The sequence below is a fragment of the Rhinoraja longicauda genome, chromosome 24 (genome assembly GCF_053455715.1).
Source record: "Rhinoraja longicauda isolate Sanriku21f chromosome 24, sRhiLon1.1, whole genome shotgun sequence".
In the NCBI taxonomy this organism is placed as follows: Eukaryota; Metazoa; Chordata; class Chondrichthyes; order Rajiformes; family Arhynchobatidae; genus Rhinoraja; species Rhinoraja longicauda.
The window spans coordinates 35,102,348-35,122,664 of record NC_135976.1 but is presented as its reverse complement, the minus strand read 5'-3'; the positions used below and the strand labels follow the sequence as shown (position 1 = coordinate 35,122,664).

The following is a 20,317-nucleotide window of genomic DNA, read 5'->3' as shown; positions in this document are numbered from 1 at the left end:
GCGGGTAAATCGGATTCGCATATGATTGTCATGAACATGGTAGTCTGGAGAGCTCATTTCTATTCTGTGTGATTGTAGAAATGACCATTGGATAAAGCAACGGCTAACCTTGTGGTCAAACTGAAGACTTACAATCCAGAATTATCCATGTATTTAGCCAATTTTTTCCAGTATCGTCATATTGCTCTATACAATCCAGCTGTCCATCCTATCAATTTACCCAATCATCAGCAAATGTTGTAAAATTTCACTAGCAGCGTTATCAAGCTCCATGTATTCAATTTTGGTTTTGCAAAGGCTAAATAGTGACCAGAGTTGAATTCTAAAGGTGAGGTGAGATTGATTGCCCTTGACATCAAGACAGCACTTGATCAAGTGTGGCATCACGGAGAAAATACCTTGAGACATACCTCGCAAAGGTAGATGGTTATTGTTGATGGAGGTAAATCTAACCAAACATAGGGCAACACTGCAGGAATTTCTGAGGACAGTTTCTCAGGCCCAATCATCTTTAGCTGCTTCATTATGACCGTCATTTCATTATATGGTCAGGAACAGGGATGTTCACTGATGCAACAAGATCTGGGCAATATCAGGCACAAGTTGGTAAGTGTAAAAAAATATCTAAGCCACAAATGTGCTTGAGAATGATAATCTCCAACATGAGTCAAACCGATACTCTTACATAAGGAGATCAGTACTGTACAAATTGCTCCAGATATGGTCTCGCCATGGCAGAACCTTACTACTTCCATATTCAATTTCCCGATAGTATATAAAGCTCAGTGAGCAGTTCTAATTGCTTTTCCTGCATACTAGCATTTTCCAAATTGTACACTGGGACAATCAGATCTCTCGCCAGTTGGCTGACTTGATTCCCTTTTTATTTTTCAATGAGGTAGGTTGGAAAATCAGGACTCCACCCTTAGCTTTTGAGAGGACTGATAACAACGGGGAAGAATCCGTTCCTGAAGTTGGTCACTTGTGATCTCTTTAATCACTTTTTCAAACATTAACCCCTTTTAATCCCCCGGAGACACAGAAACTGCAAACACCGAAATCTGAAACAATCTGTTGCTGAACTCAGTGAGTCGAGCAGCATCTGTGGAAGAAAAGGAATGTTCCTGTCCGAAAGCAAAGTTTCAACTCAAAACATCAACCATTCATTCCTCCTAGGACCCTGGGTTCTTCAGTTTTTCTAACAAAGCACGTCTTAAGGTGGAACAAGTGTGGGGGCCGTGAGGGCCTGAAATACAAGGAGGGGCTGGGCAGGCTAGGAGCGCAGGAGCCTGAAGGGTATCTTATGGAGGTGTATGAAATCATGAATGGGATTGGATAAATGCACAGTCTTTAACCCAAAGTGGGGGAATCAAGAACCAAAGGATATTGGTTTAAGGTGAGGGGAAAGATTTAATAGGAACCTGAGGGCAACTTTTTCCAGAGGTTGGTAGTTGTATGGAATAAGTCATCAGAGGTGGTTGAGGCAGGGACGATCACAACATTTTAAAGAACATTTGGATAGGCCAGGTTTTGAGGGATATGTGCCAAATGCAGGCAGGTGGGACAAGGAGAGATGGGACGTTGCTGGTCGGCGTGGGCAAGTTGGGCCTCAGGGCCTGTTTTGTGCTGTATGTATGGCTTCAATTATGAAGAGTGTTAGAATTGAGTATTCAGGTTGGGTTGGAAAAGGTTAAACGATACCTTGAGGTTTTTTTTAAACTCCTCTGGTAAAAAGTGTCAGTGTGGATTTACAGAGGATGGAAACGTTTTCTCCACAGCACGGTCGGGTGAGGAGGTCCCGGAGCTGGTGGGAGGGACGCCCAACGCCGCCAGCATTTCACAGCGATCCTCAGCTTCCTGCACCTTGAGGTGTTTTTATGTCGCCGTGTGATGCGGGACGGGCGCCGCTTTGTTTTTTTGTGGTGACGATGCCCCCCCCCCCCCGCCCCCGCGCTTCCTCAGCGGGATTCCCGCTCCTCGACGGCCGTCGGACAACACAGCCTCCCGCCATACACGGCGCATGCGCACAACCGGCACCAGCCCAACTGCTCGTGGCCTCTGCCGCGCAGGCGCAGCGGCGGCCTGGGGTGGGGGGGGAGAGATACAGAGCAAAGATACCAGAGCAAGATAGACCACTCGACCCTAAAAAACCGTGGTACGTCATGGCGCCATTTTAGTAGGCAGAAACTTGCAGAAACATTTAAAAAGAAAAATAACAAAAATCTGTGAATTGATAGATGAGATATGTTCTACATTTTAATGGTGTCATCACACATACTGTTCCCCCAAAACACTGATTACACTGCGAGAGGCAGAGCGAACGGTGGGTTTTGCCTACTAAAATGGCGGACGTTACGCTTCAGTATCGGCGATTTCAACGGAGTGGCCCATCTTGTTCCTCTAGTATCTTTGATACAGAGTGTTGGAGTAACTCAGAGGGTCAGGCAGCATCTCTGGAGAACATGGATAGGTACTAAGTGCTGGTTGAACAAAGCGTGTCAGGAAGCATCTCCAGAGAACATCCCCAATGGGAATAATGCAGAAGTTGCAGGATCAATTTATCCCAAAGAGGAGTAAAGATTCTAAGAGGAGTAAGAGGCACCCGTGGCTCACAAGGGAAGTCAAGGACAGCATGAAAATAAAAGAGAAGTACAACAAAGCAAAGAAGAGTGGGAAGCAAGAGGATTGGGACTCTTTTAAAGAGCAACAGAAGATGACTAAGAAGGCAATACGGGTTGAAAAGATGAGGTACGAGGGTAAACTAGCCACTAATATAAAGGAGGACAGTAAAAGCTCTTTTAGGTATGCAAAGAGGAAAAAAATAGTCAAGGCAAATGTGGGTCCCTTGAAGACAGAAGCAGGGGAATTTATTATGGGGAACAAGGAAATGGCAAACGAGTTGAACTGGTTCCACATTAGGCAGGAAATGGTTTTGGGTAGACTGATGGGACTGAAGGCTGATAAATCCCCAGGGCCTGATGGTCTGCATCCCAGAGTACTTAAGGAGGTGGCTCTAGAAATAGTGGAAGCATTGGGATCATTTTTCAATGTTCTATAGATTCAGGATCAGTTCCTGTGGATTGGATAGCAAATGTTATCCCACTTTTTAAGAAAGGAGGGAGAGAGAAAACGGGTAACTATAGACCAGTTAGTCTGACATCAGTGGTGGGGAAGATGCTGGAGTCAATTATAAAAGACGAAATTGCTGAGCATTTGGATAGCAGTAACAGGATCATTCCGAGTCAGCATACGAAGGGGAAATCATGCTTGACAAATCTACTGGAATTTTTTGAGGATGTAACTAGGAAAATTGACAGGGGAGAGTCAGTGGATGTGGTGTACCTCGACTTTCAGAAAGCCTTCGACAAGGTCCCACATAGGAGATTAGTAGGCAAAATTAGGGCACATGGTATTGGGGGTAGGGTACTGACATGGATAGAAAATTGGTTGACAGACAGAAAGCAAAGAGTGGGGATAAATGGGTCCCTTTCGGAATGGCAGGCAGTGACCAGTGGGGTACCGCAAGGTTCGGTGCTGGGACCCCAGCTATTTACGATATACATTAATGACTTAGACGAAGGGATTAAAAGTACCATTAGCAAATTTGCAGATGATACTAAGCTGGGGGGTAGTGTGAATTGTGAGGAAGATGCAATAAGGCTGCAGGGTGACTTGGACAGGTTGTGTGAGTGGGCGGATACATGGCAGATGCAGTTTAATGTAGATAAGTGTGAGGTTATTCACTTTGGAAGTAAGAATAGAAAGGCAGATTATTATCTGAATGGTGTCAAGTTAGGAGGAGGGGGAGTTCAACGAGATCTGGGTGTCCTAGTGCATCAGTCAATGAAAGGAAGCATGCAGGTACAGCAGGCAGTGAAGAAAGCCAATGGAATGGTGGCCTTCGTAACAAGAGGAGTTGAGTATAGGAGCAAAGAGGTCCTTCTACAGTTGTACTGGGCCCTGGTGAGACTGCACCTGGAGTACTGTGTGCAGTTTTGGTCTCCAAATTTGAGGAAGGATATTCTTGCTATGGAGGGCGTGCAGCGTAGGTTCACTAGGTTAATTCCCGGAATGGCGGGACTGTCGTATGTTGAAAGGCTGGAGCGATTGGGCTTGTATACACTGGAATTTAGAAGGATTAGGGGGGATCTTATTGAAACATATAAGATAATTAGGGGATTGGACACATTAGATGCAGGAAACATGTTCCCAATGTTGGGGGAGTCCAGAACAAGGGGCCACAGTTTAAGAATAAGGGGTAGGCCATTTAGAACGGAGATGAGGAAGAACTTTTTCAGTCAGAGAGTGGTGAAGGTGTGGAATTCTCTGCCTCAGAAGGCAGTGGAGGCCAGTTCGTTGGATGCTTTCAAGAGAGAGCTGGATAGAGCTCTTAAGGATAGCGGAGTGAGGGGGTATGGGGAGAAGGCAGGAACGGGGTACTGATTGAGAGTGATCAGCCATGATCGCATTGAATGGCGGTGCTGGCTCGAAGGGCTGAATGGCCTACTCCTGCACCTATTGTCTATTATCTATTATGGTACTTTGGATCTGTCTTCACTAAGGAAGATACAAGCAATCTCCCAGATGTTCTAGTGGCAAGAGATCCTAGGGTGACGGAGGAACTGAAGGAAATCCACATTAGGCAGGAAATGGTGTTGGGTAGACTGATGGGACTGAAGGATGATAAATCCCCAGGGCCTGATGGTCTGCATCCCAGAGTACTTAAGGAGGTGGCGCTAGAAATTGTGGATGCATTGGTGATCATTTTCCAATGTTCTATAGATTTAGGATCAGCTCCTGTGGATTGGAGGGTAGCTAATGTTATCCCACTTTTTAAGAAAGGAGGGAGAGAGAAAACGGGAAATTATAGACCAGTTAGTCTTACATCAATAGTGGGGAAGATGCTGGAGTCAATTATAAAAGATGAAATTGCAGAGCATTTGGATAGTAGTGAAAAGGTCCGAGTCAGCATGGATTTACGAAGGGGAAATCATGCTTGACTAATCTTCTGGAATTCTTTGAGGATGTAACTAGGAAAATTGACAGGGGAGAGCCGGTGGATGTGGTGTACCTTGACTTCAGAAAGCCTTCGACAAGGTTCCACATAGGAGATTAGTGGGCAAAATTAGAGCACATGGTATTAGGGGTAGGGTACTGACATGAATAGAAAATTGGTTGACAGACAGAAAGCAAAGAGTGGGGATAAATGGGTCCCTTTCAGAATGGCAGGCAGTAACTAATGGGGTACCGCAAGGCTCGGTGCTGGGACCGCAGCTATTTACAATATACATTGACTTGGATGAAGGGATTAAAAGTACCATTAGCAAATTTGCAGATGATACAAAGCTGGGTGGTAGTGTGAACTGTGAGAAAGATGTTATGAGGTTGCAGGGTGACTTGGACTGGTCGTGTGAGTGGGCGGATGCATGGCAGTTTAATGTGGATATGTGTGAGGTTATCCACTTTGGTGGTAAGAATAGGAAGGCAGAGTATTATCTGAATGGTGTCAAGTTAGGAAAAGGGGACGTACAATGAGATCTGGGTGTCCTAGTGCATCAGTCACTGAAAGGAATCATGCAGGTACAGCAGGCAGTGAAGAGAGCCAATGGAATGTTGGCCTTCATAACAAGAGAAGTTGAGTATAGGAGCAAAGAGGTCCTGCAATTGTACAGGGCCCTAGTGAGACCGCACCTGGAGTACTGTGTGCAGTTTTGGTCTCCAAATTTGAGGAAGGATATTCTTGCTATTGAGGGTGTGCAGCGTAGGTTTACTAGGTTAATTCCTGGAATGGCGGGACTGTCATATGTTGAAAGACTGGAGCGACTAGGCTTGTTTACACTGGAATTTAGAAGGATGAGAGGGGATCTTATCGAAACGTATAAGATTATTAGGGGGTTGGACACGTTAGAGGCAGGAAACATGTTCCCAATGTTGGGGGAGTCCAGAACCAGGGGCCACAGTTTAAGAATAAGGGGTAGGCCATTTAGAACTGAGATGAGGAAAAACCTTTTCAGTCAGAGAGTTGTGAATCTGTGGAATTCTCTGCCTCAGAAGGCAGTGGAGGCCAATTCTCTGAATGCATTCAAGAGAGAGCTAGATAGAGCTCTCAAGGATACTGGAGTCAGGGAGTATGGGCAGAAGACAGGAACAGGGTACTGATTGAGAATGATCAGCCATGATCACATTGAATAGCAGTGCTGGCTCAAAGGGACGAATGGCCTCCTCCTGCACCTATTGTCTATTGACTCTCAGTCTGAAGAAAGGTCTCGACTCGAAACGTCACCCATTCCCTCTTTCCAGAGATGCTGCCTGACCCACTGAGTTACTCCAGCACTTTGTGTCTATCTCAGTGCAGAAGTCCCAAAAGCTATTGAAGGTGTACAATCCATTGGCACATTAAACCAAGCTGCCAGTTAGTATGTTATTTAACATCTTCCTTTTCTCTACCTTTGAACTCCGTTCCGTGTGAAGTTCAGAGGACACCAGCTAGTATTTGGTATTTAACATACCCACTGCCATTATTCCTCCAATACACACACTTACCATTAACATGTTTGTTGTCACTACCTTTGAACTCCACTGTGTGCTAAGTTCAGAGGACGCCAGCTATTATCAGTTGTCAACATGTTCATGGTCCTTACCTTTACACACGCGGCACTCAGAAGCCAGCAGCCGGTATTTGCTCGTAACACATTCACTGCCATTATCTCTATCCAGTTTCATGCAGAACCGAGAAGTCGCGATCCACTGTCAAATCACCTCACCTCTGTACTTCCTCAGTTATTATCTTTTTGGGTGTATAAATGTTCTGCTGTACTTACTGAACTTGGGAGTTGTGATCACAGCATCTGACTGAGACACTTCTCCCTTTGTTCAAGTAAAACCCACCGCCGATGTTATTCTTATAGTTCCTTGAGTCTAATTAAAGATTTGACTTTGTCAGTTTGGACATTCCACCGAGATCGCTTGCTCAGGGATGTTTATCGGCTGAAAGGTCTTCCTGTGGCCTCCAGTGGTACAATTGTACTGCGGGGGCTTTCCACCGACTTGACGGTTCGGCTCTCTCTCTCTCAGTTCCAACCCTTGAACAAGGACGGACGTATCACCTTTCGACCTTTTCACTGATTATTTTCTCTTTGCAGAAAAGTGCTAAAAAGACTGTGATTGGTAAAAGTGGATCCTGAATATTAACGCATCGGAGTTCCAAGGTAACAGAGCATGCAAGTTTGTCATCCGGGACTACCAATGCATCAGGGATGTATAAGGCGCGTCAGAGACGTGTGTTTTTTTTGTATAAAAGGTACCCATTACATTTAGATACATTGTGAATTGGCATGAAATTGATTAAGATGCACCATGGATGCATTCGGCAAGTTACGGACGTTTGTTTGCCGAATAAAAAGTAACCAAAATTGTGAATTGTCATGAAATTGGATAGAATGTGTTAGGGACGTTTGTTTACCGAGTAAAAGGTACCAACGGACATCAGAGATGCACAAGGCACGTCGTGGACGTGTTGCTGTGAAGAGTAAAAAGTAATTAAAGAACGTCCGGGATGTTTGCCGATAAAGGAATAAAAGGTACCTAGCAGGATTTTGATAGTCAAAGTAATGCATAGATAAGTTTAAGGTAAGGTTGAATGAGTTTAAAGTGGTGTGAGAGACAGGATGATTAAACCACCAGACAGGATGATTAATACCTGAAGGAATGGAGGAGGGGGGGGGGGGGGGGGGGGGGACTGAGGGTTTGTGAGAGACAGGATGATTAAACCCAGAGACAGGATGACAAAAATTTAACACTGCCTTTGTTAAGACACTGAGAGAATGATTGTGGACAGAGATAAGCTACACAATCAGCCACAATCTTAAGAAGGTGTCTACGCGGCAGGAAAGGGTTAAAATGAGTCATGTAGATAGCTACTGCGCTTGCTTAATGAGGTAAATGAATATTGCAAATATGCCCCTGATCCTGAAACTGCTAATTACCATTTACATGCGATGTATGATCTGGGAGTTACCGTGGGCGGTACAGAAGATTGTGCACCTCAGCGCTCTGATTGGAAGGAGCCTGAAGGGGAGGGAAATTCAAAGAAATAATATTGTATAAAAAGAAGACACTGTGTCTCGATTTGGAGAGGCACCCGGCTCTGCAGACTCGTAAATAAATATTTCTTGTTACCACGACTTTGTCTCTGGCATCGTGATTGTGAGCACCAAAGTTACATCTCACAGTGGCGTCAAAGATAAACTGAGAATTCCATTTGAGAACGGTCTCAAATCTAGAATATAATGATAAGGTTAGGGTAATTAGTCGATGGTCCAAGAGTATAATCTAAGTTCTAAGGTTTAGTCGCGATTGGAGAAAATTGGGTTTAAAGTTGACAAGGTCTGTTTATGGTGGCAAATAACATACACGGAACTATTACAGTTTAAACTAGTCATTTGAAATTGTTTACTGTTTACAGAATTTTGTTTAAAATTGTTTACTGCTTAAGAGTCTTAAGTGTATGCGTGTTTCGGGTCGAGACCCTTCTGTATGTGTTGTATGTATGAACAAAATATGAACGTGTCTTTTGATGCATCAAAGTCTTATGTGAAAGTCTTTGAATGATTTCCTTGAGGTGTGTTTTACTTTGATGAGAATTGTATTGTTTTAAGTATGTAAATAGCAGAGAGATTCAGCATATTGCATGAGGTGAGGCAACTTGTGAGTGGATTTTGATTTGTATGTTAGGACGTTAAAAAAAGGAATGAAGTGAGTTGCATAGAAACATAGAAAATAGGTGCAGAAGGCCATTTGAGCCAGCACCGCCATTCATTGTGATCATCTTCAAGTAACCCGTGCCTGCCTTCTCCCCATATCCCGTGATTCCGCTAGCCCCTAGAGCTCTATCTAACTCTTTTAAATTCATCCAGTGAATTGGCTTCCACTGCCTTCTGTGGCAGAGAATTCCACAAATTCACAACTCTCTGGGTGAAAAAGTTCTTCTCGCCTCAGTTTTAAATGGCCTCCCCTTTATTCTTAGACTGTATCCCCTGGTTCTGGAGTCTCCCTACATTGGGGACATTTTTCCTGCATCCCAACATTGGGAACATTTTTCCTGCATCAAACATTGTTACTTGTTAATGGGACAGTTCTGGGAGAATTTTGAATTCATCCTATAGTCCAGCGAAAATAGGATGTCACTGAACTGATTTTGCTCCTCCAATATTTGTAGAATCTCTTATTTTAAGAGGTAGTGCCTCTTTAAGAAGTTGTGCACATTGTGTGTGGGTGGAGCCACACACAGATATTTTCTTTTTTTCTTTGGAGATGTGTTAGAAACTATGTGAACTTTAACTCTTTATTCTTTTTTCTCTTACTTACAAAAGTTTTAACAAAGGAGAAATGCAAATATAGTTTGTCTTGTCTTAGCTGTGTTTTAAGTTTGTTTTCTTCCTATTTATTGTGAACTGATTTCAAAGAGAGACTGTAATTCCACACTGGCCATGTGAAATCCTGGTTCAAGTGTTAGAAATGGGAGTGCCTCTATTCTGGATATGAGATGCCAACATTTCGGAAATAAATTGGCATTTTGAGGGAATGTTGACAATCGGTGTGCAGTTTGGGAGAAATGTTGTCCTTGATCTATTTGTATATGACTTGATGGGTTGTTCTTGGTTTGATCTGCCAACTCTTTCTCCGGGTTCAGAAAAAACCCCACATTGCATGTGTTCACAGTATGATTCTACTGAGATGTACTGAGTTACTCCAGCAGTTTGTGTCTAACCTTCAGAGCCTGTTTTTTTAATCTGCCTCCAGATTCCAAAACTGGTGAACATGTCTATCCATGGCATTGTTAGTAATGAGGACCCAAGTTTCTGATTCTTTACCCTCCCATTACGGGGTGTGTTGTGGCTGTCAGTGTCATCTTTTGAATAAAACAGAAGGCCCCATAGCAGAAGCGTCCACGTCACGGGGCTGGAAACTGGAAGTATCTTGAACTAATTCTGCTACCACCATCGTCTACTGTACAAGTGATGGCTCCCACTGATTGTCGCCGGAAGCTTGCGCCCTTTTCAGGACAGACGATGACAGTGATGTAACATTTGAAACATAGATGATGGACACAAAAGAAGAATAAAACAGAAAATATTGTAAGAACTCAGCATGTCAGGCAGCATTTGTGGAATGAGAAAGTAATATTTTAGGTCAGAGACCCGTTGTAATTGGGAAAGAAAAATGCACTTTAGTTTCCTAGAGAAAAGATAGGGTGGGGGAAGGATGTGATGATTTGTATCACCATTGATCAAACATTACCCGAAACATGTCCGAGGTCAGCTGTAGCGGATTTGGATCCATATTATAACTGGAGTTTTCTTCTGTATATTATGCTGTAACTCACAACTTAATCAGAAATATGACAGAAAATAATTCTGTAGTTACAAGGAGAGATTAGATTGGCTGGGTTTATTCTTACTGGAACGTAGGAGGCTGAAGCAGTGCTTTATAAAATAACGAGAGCTATAAACAAAATAGATAGAATCTTTTCACCAGGACAAGAGTCTACAAGATAAATTTAAAGGCGGTCTAAGAGGTTATTTGTTGTATAGAGAGGGTGGTAACAAGCTACCAAAGGTGGTGGTGGGTTCATATATAATTAAAATGTTTAAAAGGCATTGGGACATTGAAAGGAAAGATGTAAAAAAAAGGTTGTGGGGCTAATGCAGGAAAATGGAGTCAGTGTAAATAGGCAGAACATTTGGCATCGACGGGATGGGCCAAAGAGGCCTTCCATGCTATGTGATTTCTGATTCCAAATCTTTTATTCTTAAAATCTTGCTCTTTACATGAAACAAATTATGTCCAATCTGTTACCATATGCATTAAGCAATCGGACTACAACAAGGATCAATTATTAAATAATTGATTTGAATACAATGAAATTGAACAGAATCAAAACATTTTAAATAACATACAGGACCACAAAGTTATGTAAAACAGAGGAAGATTTCTTTGTTGTCAAAGGCACAATATAATTTCACTCACCGCACATTTTTTAAAAAGCATCAATAATCGTGATAAAACATTGAATTCAATTTACCACATGAAAAACCCTGCATATATTTGCATATACACTTTGGCTGAGGTTCGTCATAGACCTGAACAACACAGAAACAGGTCCAACTTCTCCATGCCAACCAAGATGCCCATCTCCACTGGTTGCACCTGCCTGAATTTGGGCCATATCCATCTTACCCGTTCCTATTTATGTACCTGTCTAAATGTCTTATGTTGTTATAGTCCCTGCCTCATCTACCTTCTCTGGCAGCTCATTCCGTATATGCACCTCCCTATGTGGAAAAGGTTGACCCTCAGGTTCCTATTAAATCTTTCCCCCTCACCGTAAATTTTACATCTTCGGTGTTTGGACTTCATGACTGAACAAGGTTAGAATTCCTAAGGATGTCACTTGGAATAAGTGACTTCAGGAGAATTTTGTCAATTGGGTGATGGAGATAATTAAGAGCACATTTCTCAAATATATTTATTGCAGATAAAAGGAATTTTCTGAAAATACTAGCCGATTTAAGGACATTTCAAATAGTATAAAGTCCAGTAAGGTGGACATTTCAAACCACTTTTCAAACACATTTGTTTTGTGGTTCACAGTAATACTATTCAAATTACCCATTGGTTAAATAGTTTGGTTGTAGATTTCTATTTTCAAAATATCTAATGAAAAATAAAATGAAAAACTATTTGCTCAACAGTATTCATGGAGACAGATAGGGCTAGTCCACAAGCTGAATTTCTAAATTAGGGGCATTTTTATGGTATTGGACTAGAACTTGCAAAGGTCAATTGGAATAGGTTGTTTGTGGGCAAAGGCACTTTGGAAAAGTGGGATGCTTTTAAGTGTTATAATTAGCATTCTCGGTATGCATGTTCATGTTAGAGTGAAGGGCAAGGCAGTTAAGAGTATGGAAGCCTGGATGACAAGAGAAATCGAAGCACTGTTCAGGAAAAAGGCATGGGTCAGGTATAGACAACTGGCATCAAGTCTACCCCCAGAGTGATATAGGGGATTGAAGAGCATATTTAAAAAGGGCATGTGATAGCTCTGGTACCTTAAGATTGAGGAGAATACAAAAAGAGTTCATAAGTATATTAAGGGGACAATGGTAAACAGAAACAGAATAATGCCCCTCAGAAAACAAGTGGTCATCTATGTGTAGAGCCGCAGGAGATGGGCAATGTCCTCAATGAACATTTTTTGTCTGTTTTTACCACAAAGGAAGACATGAAGACTGGGGAACTTGGGAAAACTAATCGTGATGGTAACAAATTCCTTGTATGCTGCAAAACATACTTGGCTAATAAATTACAATTATGATTATGATGTCTTGAACAGTCCATGTCACAGTCGAGGAGGGGGGGAGCAAGCTCAGGCACATGAAGGCAGATAATTTTCCTGGGCCTGATCGGCATATCCAATGACACTGGGAAACGAGTTCTGGCTGAATTATATCAATTATCATTAGTCACAAGTGAGTGCCAGACTTTAGAGTGATTTAGTCTCTGCCCGATTTAACAAAAACCTGGGTTAGGCCAAAATCTGATTGGAAAGTTACTGGAGAGGATTCGAAGGGTTTAGATATATATGCAATTGGAAAAACAGGGAATGATTAGGGATAATCAGTATGATGGTTTTTGTGCGTGGGAGATCATGTCCCACAAAAAGAAGTTGAGCTTTTTGAAGTAACCAAAAGGTTGATGAGGGCAGAGTGGTAGATGTATTCTTTCTGGTCTTTATTTTATATTTCAATGATTTGGGTGAGAATGTTCAAGGCATGATTACTAAGTTTGTAGATGACATCAAAATAGATGGTATCATAGACAGTGAAGATTACTATCGGGAGACTGCGGAGTGGTGTTATAGAGGTGTACAAAATGATGAGGGAACTTGATAGGGTGCATCTTCTTCCCAAGAACAAGTGGGCATAGGTTTAAAATGAGAGGGAAATGATTTAATAGGAACCTGAGGGGAAACTTTTTCCAGAGGGTGGTGGGTATAAGGAACAATTTGGAGAAGTACATGGATAGGAAAGGTTTAGAAAGATAGGGCCCAGGCATATATTGGACTAGCTTGGATGGGGCATCGAGGTTGTGTGCGCAAGTTGAACTGAAGGATTTAGTTTTGTGCTGTATGATTCGATTACTTTGCGACATAAATATAATTTAAAGTATTTACATAGGGTTTGTTTTACATTCTCTTAACGTCACCAGTCCTCAGAACCTAACAGAATAGTATTCAGTATTTTTAATGATTGTTTTTGTGACGGCATCCTGAAACTTAAAGATAACTTTTTATGGTTTATACTGCATTTTTAACTAGGACATGTCACTTTTTTTCTGATTTATCTCTGCAGCTTTAAGTTTGAGATTTTGTTCACCAACAGTCCAACGAGCCATATATTCCAACAGACATATTTTCTAGTGGAAAATCAAGTTACGTAGATTTCGCCTCTTGTAGGTTTTTCCCATACCACAGTAAAAACAGATTATTTTGATCACAAATAACATTCGTACAGAAAAATCTGATAATTCTTATTACAAACAACATTATTTTCATTCTACTACTGCATTATCTCAAATTATGTTTTTAACTACACGCTTCAACAAAATGTATAGGTTCAGGACAATACTCATGAGAGGTTATTTAGTATTTAGTATTCCTGGATCAATGCAACTAGAATTTTCATTGTGGAAATGTAAGTTGCCATAATTATCACCAATATTGTCACAAATGGCTTGGTTGTGCCTGACGGCAATCCTAATAAAGCAAGAAAAAAAAAGAATATAGATTCAGATATACGAATATCAAATCAGAAGAATGTTCTGGCACTTATTTCAGCAATTCTATTATATGGCATGTTCTCAGATCTCAAAAGACCAGGGATATTTAAATTATGCCTATGTTCATGTAAAAAAATCAGTGGCAAAAAGGCAACAAAATCAATATAAGGGATTCTCCAGAGATGCTGTCTGTCCTGTTGAGTTACTCCAGCATTTTGTCTCTATCTTCGGTGTAAACCAGCATCTGCAGTTCCTTCCTGCACAATATAAGGGGTTAATAGGCACCACGACCTACTGGGGAAGCAGCCGAGCTGGCGGACCATGGCCGAACGCAAGACTCATCATATCCTGGCCTGCAGGTGGTAACCACCATGGTTGGAGGAACCGGCAGATTGTGGCCTAGAAGGGGGAGCCTGCTGAACTGCCAGTGCTCATCCCCCCGAAGACCAGGGAATGGGAGGATGGAGCTGACGACAACTATGGACGTGGAGCGAAGCCGGTAGAAGAGGAAACTGGAGTCTGGCCTACCGTGCCCTCGAGGTCAGCTGTGGGAGGCACCCCCAGGGAACAAAGGTGGATGGGCGACGAGAGGATGTCTGTTGCTGGTCGGCAAGGAAGGCGATGGCTGGTAGCCCATAGCAGCTTGCTTGAATCCGGCATCGCTCATAACAACTGGAGCGTGGACTGCACTTGGAAAATGGGGCAAAACATGGCACCTCTTGTACATGGGCTCAGTAGACTATTTCTATATAATTGCTAATTGGTGGTGGTATATTGATACTCTACTGGACTGTTTGTAGGAAAATAATTTTACTGTGCATTTGTACTTCGTGCATGTTACAATAAAGCACCATTGAACAATCTATATATATTACCAAAACTCTCATCTTGTTTGTTTCCCTCTTCCTGTATGTTTGATCCCCGTATGTTTCTTTGTGCCGTTTTCATCCAGAGAAAAACGGTACACGATAGCACAATTTTAGGCCCACCCTATTCACCATTCCCCCACGGTCTCAATAAATCGACTTTTGTTACTTTTAAAAATCAATTTACCTAATAAACTTTAATAAATGAGCTCCCCCCCTCGAAGGACCGGCGCTCATCCCAGCCTGACCTTCCTCCCGTGATGCATCGCGGCGGCAGAGGGTCCACAAGATGGCCGTCACCGCCGTGCTGCAGGAGAGGCTTTGGGTTCACGGCTTGCTCTGCCTGCAGCGCTGGATGCACAGGGCCAAGGTCAGTGGGTTTTTTTCTGCCCCCCCCCCGGCCCCGGGGGACACACCCCGCCAGGCAACGGGTCCACGGGTTGCCCGGCCCGCAGGATCGTCAGTTGCGGGAGGGTTCCCGATCCGCAGGAGAGATTTGGACCCAACGGGTCCACGCAGTCTCTAGTAATATAATAAAAAGGAACTGCAGATAATGGTTTCTACCAAAGATCGACACAAAATGCCGAGTAACTCAGTGGGTCAGGCAGCATCTCTGGAGAAAATGAATAAGTGACCTTTTGGGGAAGGACCTTTCTTCAGACTGATTGTAGTAGGGAGGGTGGGGGAAGAGGGGAAAAAAACCAAGGGATGGCTGGCAAGTGTGAGAATTTTAAAAATGATTCAGCAAGAATATAGGAGCAGCATATTTCCGTTAAGATGAAGGGCAAAAGTGGCAAGTTTAGGGAACCCTATTTGATAAAAGATGTTGAGGCTCTAGTCAGAAAAAATGAGGTATATATCAGATTTAGGCAGACCCAAATCCCTCTGCGAGTACAAGCTAGTACACTTAGACAGTACACTCAAGGCGCCATTCAAGAGGGCAAAATGGAGCGCAGGCAAGATAAAGGAAAATGTTAACAGATTTTATATTAAGAGTACAAATGTGGCTTGTGAAATAGGTCGCTATAAAGATTAGCATGACTATATTTGTGTACAGCGGCAAGAGATGGGTAGACATTGTGGTGAAGGTGGCATTGGACATCCTTGCCTTAATTGGGGAGGGTATCTATTTACCTATTTATCTATAGATATATATTACTCAAACTCTCATCTTGTTTGTTCTCCGCTTCCTCTATGTTTGGTCCCCCATTATGTAGGAAAATAACTCTGGATGCTGGTTCAAATCGAAGGTAGACATAAAATGCTGGAGTAACTCAGCGGGTCAGGCAGCATCTCAGGAGAGAAGGAATGGGTGACGTTTCGAGACCCTCCTTCAGACTGATGTCAGGGGAGGGGGCGGGACAAAGATAGCATGTAGTAGGAGACACGAAGACAGTGGGAGAACTGGGAAAGGGGAAGGGAAAGAGAGGGACAGAGGAGCTATCGGAAGTTAGAGAAGTCAATGTTCATACCGCTGGGGTGTAAACTGCCCAAGTGAAATACAAGACACTGCTCCTCCAATTTGCGCCGGGCCTCACTATGACAATGGAGGCGGCCCATGACAGAAAGGTCAGACTGGGAGTGGGAGTTGAAGTACTCAGCCACCGGGAGAGCACGTTGGTTGTTGAACGAAACAATTGCCAAGCCTGCGTTTGGTCTTGCCGATGTAGATAATTGTCATCTGGAACAGCAGATACAATATATAACATATAACAACTACAGCATGAAAACAGGCCTGTCCGGCCCTACCAGTCCACGCCGACCATTCTCCCTGACCTAGTCTCATCTACCTGCACTCAGACCATAACCCTCCAATCCCCTCCTATCCATATACCTATCCAATTTACTCTTAAATAATAAAATCGAGCCAGCCTCCACCACTTCCACCGGAAGCCCATTCCATACAGCCACAACCCTCTGAGTAAAGAAGTTCCCCCTCATGTTACCCCTAAACCTTTGTCCCTCAATTCTGAAGCTATGTCCCCTTGTTGGAATCTTCCCCACTCTCAAAGGGAAAAGCCTACCCACGTCAACTCTGTCCGTCCCTCTCAAAATTTTAAAAACCTCTATCAAGTCCCCCCTCAACCTTCTACGCTCCAAAGAATAAAGACCCAACCTGTTCAACCTCTCTCTGTAGCCTAAGTGCTGAAACCCAGGCAACATTCTAGTAAATCTCCTCTGTACCCTCTCCATTTTGTCGACATCCTTCCTATAATTTGGCGACCAGAACTGCACACCATACTCCAGATTCGGCCTCACCAATGCCCTGTACAATTTCAACATTACATCCCAACTTCTATACTCGATGCTCTGATTTATAAAGGCAAGCATACCAAACGCCTTCTTCACCACCCTATCCACATGAGATTCCACCTTCAGGGAACAATGCACAGTTATTCCCAGATCCCTCTGTTCCACTGCATTCCTCAATTCCCTACCATTTACCCTGTACGTCCTATTTTGATTTGTCCTACCAAAATGCAGCACCTCACACTTATCAGCATTAAACTCCATCTGCCATCTTTCAGCCCACCCTTCCAAAAGGCCCAAGTCTCTCTGTAGACTTTGAAAATCTACCTCACTATCAACTACTCCACCTATCTTAGTATCATCTGCATATTTACTAATCCAATTTGCCACACCATCATCCAGATCATTAATGTTCATTAATGTAAATGACAAACAACAGTGGACCCAACACAGATCCTTGGGGCACTCCACTAGACACTGGCCTCCAACCTGACATACAATTGTCAACCGTTACCCTCTGGTATCTCCCATTCAGCCATTGTTGAATCCATCTTACAACCTCACTATTAATACCCAACGATTTAACCTTCTTAATCAACCTTCCATGTGGAACCTTGTCAAATGCCTTACTGAAGTCATAAATAGACAACATCCACAGCCTTGCCCTTATCAATTTCCCTGGTAACCTCTTCAAAAAATTCAAGAAGATTAGTCAAACATGACCTTCCAGGCACAAATCCATGTTGACTGTTTCTAATCAGGCCTTGATTATCCAAATAATTATATATATTGTCCCTAAGTATCTTTTCCATTAATTTTCCCACCACAGACGTCAAACTAATAGGTCTATAATTGCTAGGTTTACTTTTAGAACCTTTTTTAAACAAAGGCACAACATGCGCAATGCGCCAATCTTCCGGCACCATCCCTGTTTCTAATGACGTTTGAAATATTTCCGTCATAGCCCCTGCTATTTCTGCACTAACTTCCCTCAATGTCCTAGGGAATATCCTATCAGGACCTGGAGACTTATCCACTTTTATATTCTTCAAAAGTGTCCGTACCTCCTCTTCTTTAATCCTCCTAATTTCCATCACTACTCTACTTGTTTCGCTTACCTCACATAATTCAATATCCTTCTCCTCGGTAAATACCGAAGAAAAGAAATTGTTTAATATCTCCCCCATTTCTTCCGGCTCAGCACATAGCTGTCCACTCTGACTCTCTAATGGACCAATTTTATCCCTCACTATCCTTTTGCTATTGACATATCTGTGGAACCCCTTGGGGTTTACTTTTACATTACTTGCCAAAGCAGCCTCATATCTTTTTTTCGCTTTTCTAATTTCCTTTTTAAGATTCCTTTTACATTCTTTATATTCCTCAAGAACCTCATTTACTCTCTGCCGCTTATATTTATTGTATATCTCCCTCTTTTTCCGAACCAAGTGTCCAATTTCCCTGGAAAACCACGGCTCTTTCAAATTATTATTCTTTCCTTTCCACCGAACAGGGACATAAAGACTCTGTACTCTCAAAATTTCACCTTTAAATATCCTCCATTTCTCTATTATATCCTTTTCATAAAACAACAATTTCCATTTCACTCCTTTTAAATCCTTTCTCATCTCCTCAAAATTAGCCTTTCTCCAATCCAAAATCTCAACCCTTGGTCCAGATTTGACCTTCTCCATAATGATATTGAAACTAATGGCATTATGATCACTAGACCCAAAGTGCTCCTCAACACATACCTCCGTCACCTGACCCATCTCATTTCCTAACAGGAGGTCCAACACTGCCCCTTCTCTGGTAGGCACCTCTACGTATTGCTGCAAAAAACTATCCTGCACACATTTTACAAACTCCAAACCATCCAGCCCTTTAACAGAATGTGATTCCCAGTCTATATACGGAAAATTGAAATCACCCACAATCACCACTCTGTGCTTACTACTAATATCTGCTATCTCCTTACATATTTGCTCTTCCAATTCTCGTTCCCTATTTGGCGGTCTATAATACACCCCTATAAGTGTTGCTAAACCTTTCTCATTTCTGAGTTCCACCCAAACAGCCTCCTTAATCGAGCCTTCTAGTCTGTCCTGCCAAAGCACTGCTGTGATATCCTCCCTGACAAGCAATGCAACACCCCCACCTCTTGCCCCTCCGATTCTATCACATCTGAAACAATGAAATCCTGGAATATTTAATTGCCAATCGCAACCCTCCTGCAACCATGTTTCACTGATCGCCACAACATCATACTTCCAGATATCAATCCAGGCTCTAAGCTCATCCACCTTTCTTACAATGCTCCTAGCATTAAAATATACACATTTAAGGGACCCATCATTTCTTATTCTCAGTTTATTTCTTTTCCCTTCTTTCTCTCCTACATATTGGGTCTGAGTGTTTCCCTTTTCTGCCTCCTGCCTCACACACTGCCTATTAGCTATCTGTGTTTGAGTCCCTCCCCCCAACCGTACTAGTTTAAAGTCTCCGCAGTTATTTTAGCAAATCTCCCCGCCAGGATATTGGTTCCCCTCGGGTTCAGATGCAACCCGTCCTTTTTGTACAGGTCATACTTCCCCCAGAAGAGGTCCCAATGATCCAGAAACTTGAAACCCTGCTCCCTGCACCAGTTCCTCAGCCACGTATTTATCCTCCACCTCACTCCATTCCTATTCTCACTATCGCGTGGCACAGGCAGTAAGCCTGAGATTATTACTTTGGAAGTCCTTTTTTTATACCCTCTTCCTAGCCCCCTGAATTCTCCTTTCAGGACCTCTTCCCTTATCCTACCTATATTGTTGGTACCTATATGTACCACGACCTCTGGCTCCTCTCCCTCCCCTTTCAGGATATCCTGGACACGCTCAGACACATCCCGGACACCGGCACCAGGGAGGCAAACCACCATCCGGGTCTCCCGACTGCGTCCACAGAAACGCCTATCTGACCCCCTCACTATAGAGTCCCCTATTACTACTGCTCTCCTCTTCCTTTCCCTACCCTTCTGAGCAACAGGGCCGGACTCCTTGCCAGAGGCCCGGGCACCGTCGTTGCCCCCAGGTAGGCTGTCCCCCCCAACAGTACTTAAACAGGAGTACTTATTTCCAAGGGGTACAGCCACCGGGGTACTCCCTAGTCCCTGCCTCTGTTCCTTGCCCCCCCTAACAGTGACCCACTTGTCTACCTCCCGTGGTCTAGGAGTGACCACCTCCCTGTAACTCCTATCTATAACCTCCTCACTCTCCCTGATCAGACGGAGGTCATCAATCTGCCGCTCCAGGTTCCTAATACGGTCCCTTAGGAGCCCCATCTCGTCACACCTGGCGCAGATGTGGATGTCTGGAAGA

The 20,317-nt window shown here is 43.2% G+C and overlaps 1 protein-coding gene and 1 pseudogene across 2 annotated transcripts in view; both read right to left on the bottom strand.

The window, feature by feature from the left end:
• LOC144605163 (acidic mammalian chitinase-like) overlaps nt 1–1,780 on the bottom strand; it is a 34,144-nt pseudogene extending 32,364 nt beyond the window's left edge. Inside the window, exon 1 of the transcript XR_013548827.1 lies at nt 1,702–1,780. The product of XR_013548827.1 is annotated as an acidic mammalian chitinase-like (transcript). The remainder of the gene's footprint in view (nt 1–1,701) is intronic.
• A 178-nt stretch (nt 1,781–1,958) lies between these two features.
• LOC144605249 (chitinase-3-like protein 1) overlaps nt 1,959–20,317 on the bottom strand; it is a 36,805-nt gene continuing 18,446 nt past the window's right edge. Inside the window, exons 11-15 of the mRNA XM_078420344.1 lie at nt 16,303–16,386; nt 14,135–14,316; nt 7,463–7,519; nt 7,107–7,180; nt 1,959–2,082 (exon numbers count right to left, since the gene is read on the bottom strand). Of these exons, the coding sequence (XP_078276470.1) occupies nt 1,959–2,082; nt 7,107–7,180; nt 7,463–7,519; nt 14,135–14,316; nt 16,303–16,386 (521 nt within the window). The remainder of the gene's footprint in view (nt 2,083–7,106; nt 7,181–7,462; nt 7,520–14,134; nt 14,317–16,302; nt 16,387–20,317) is intronic.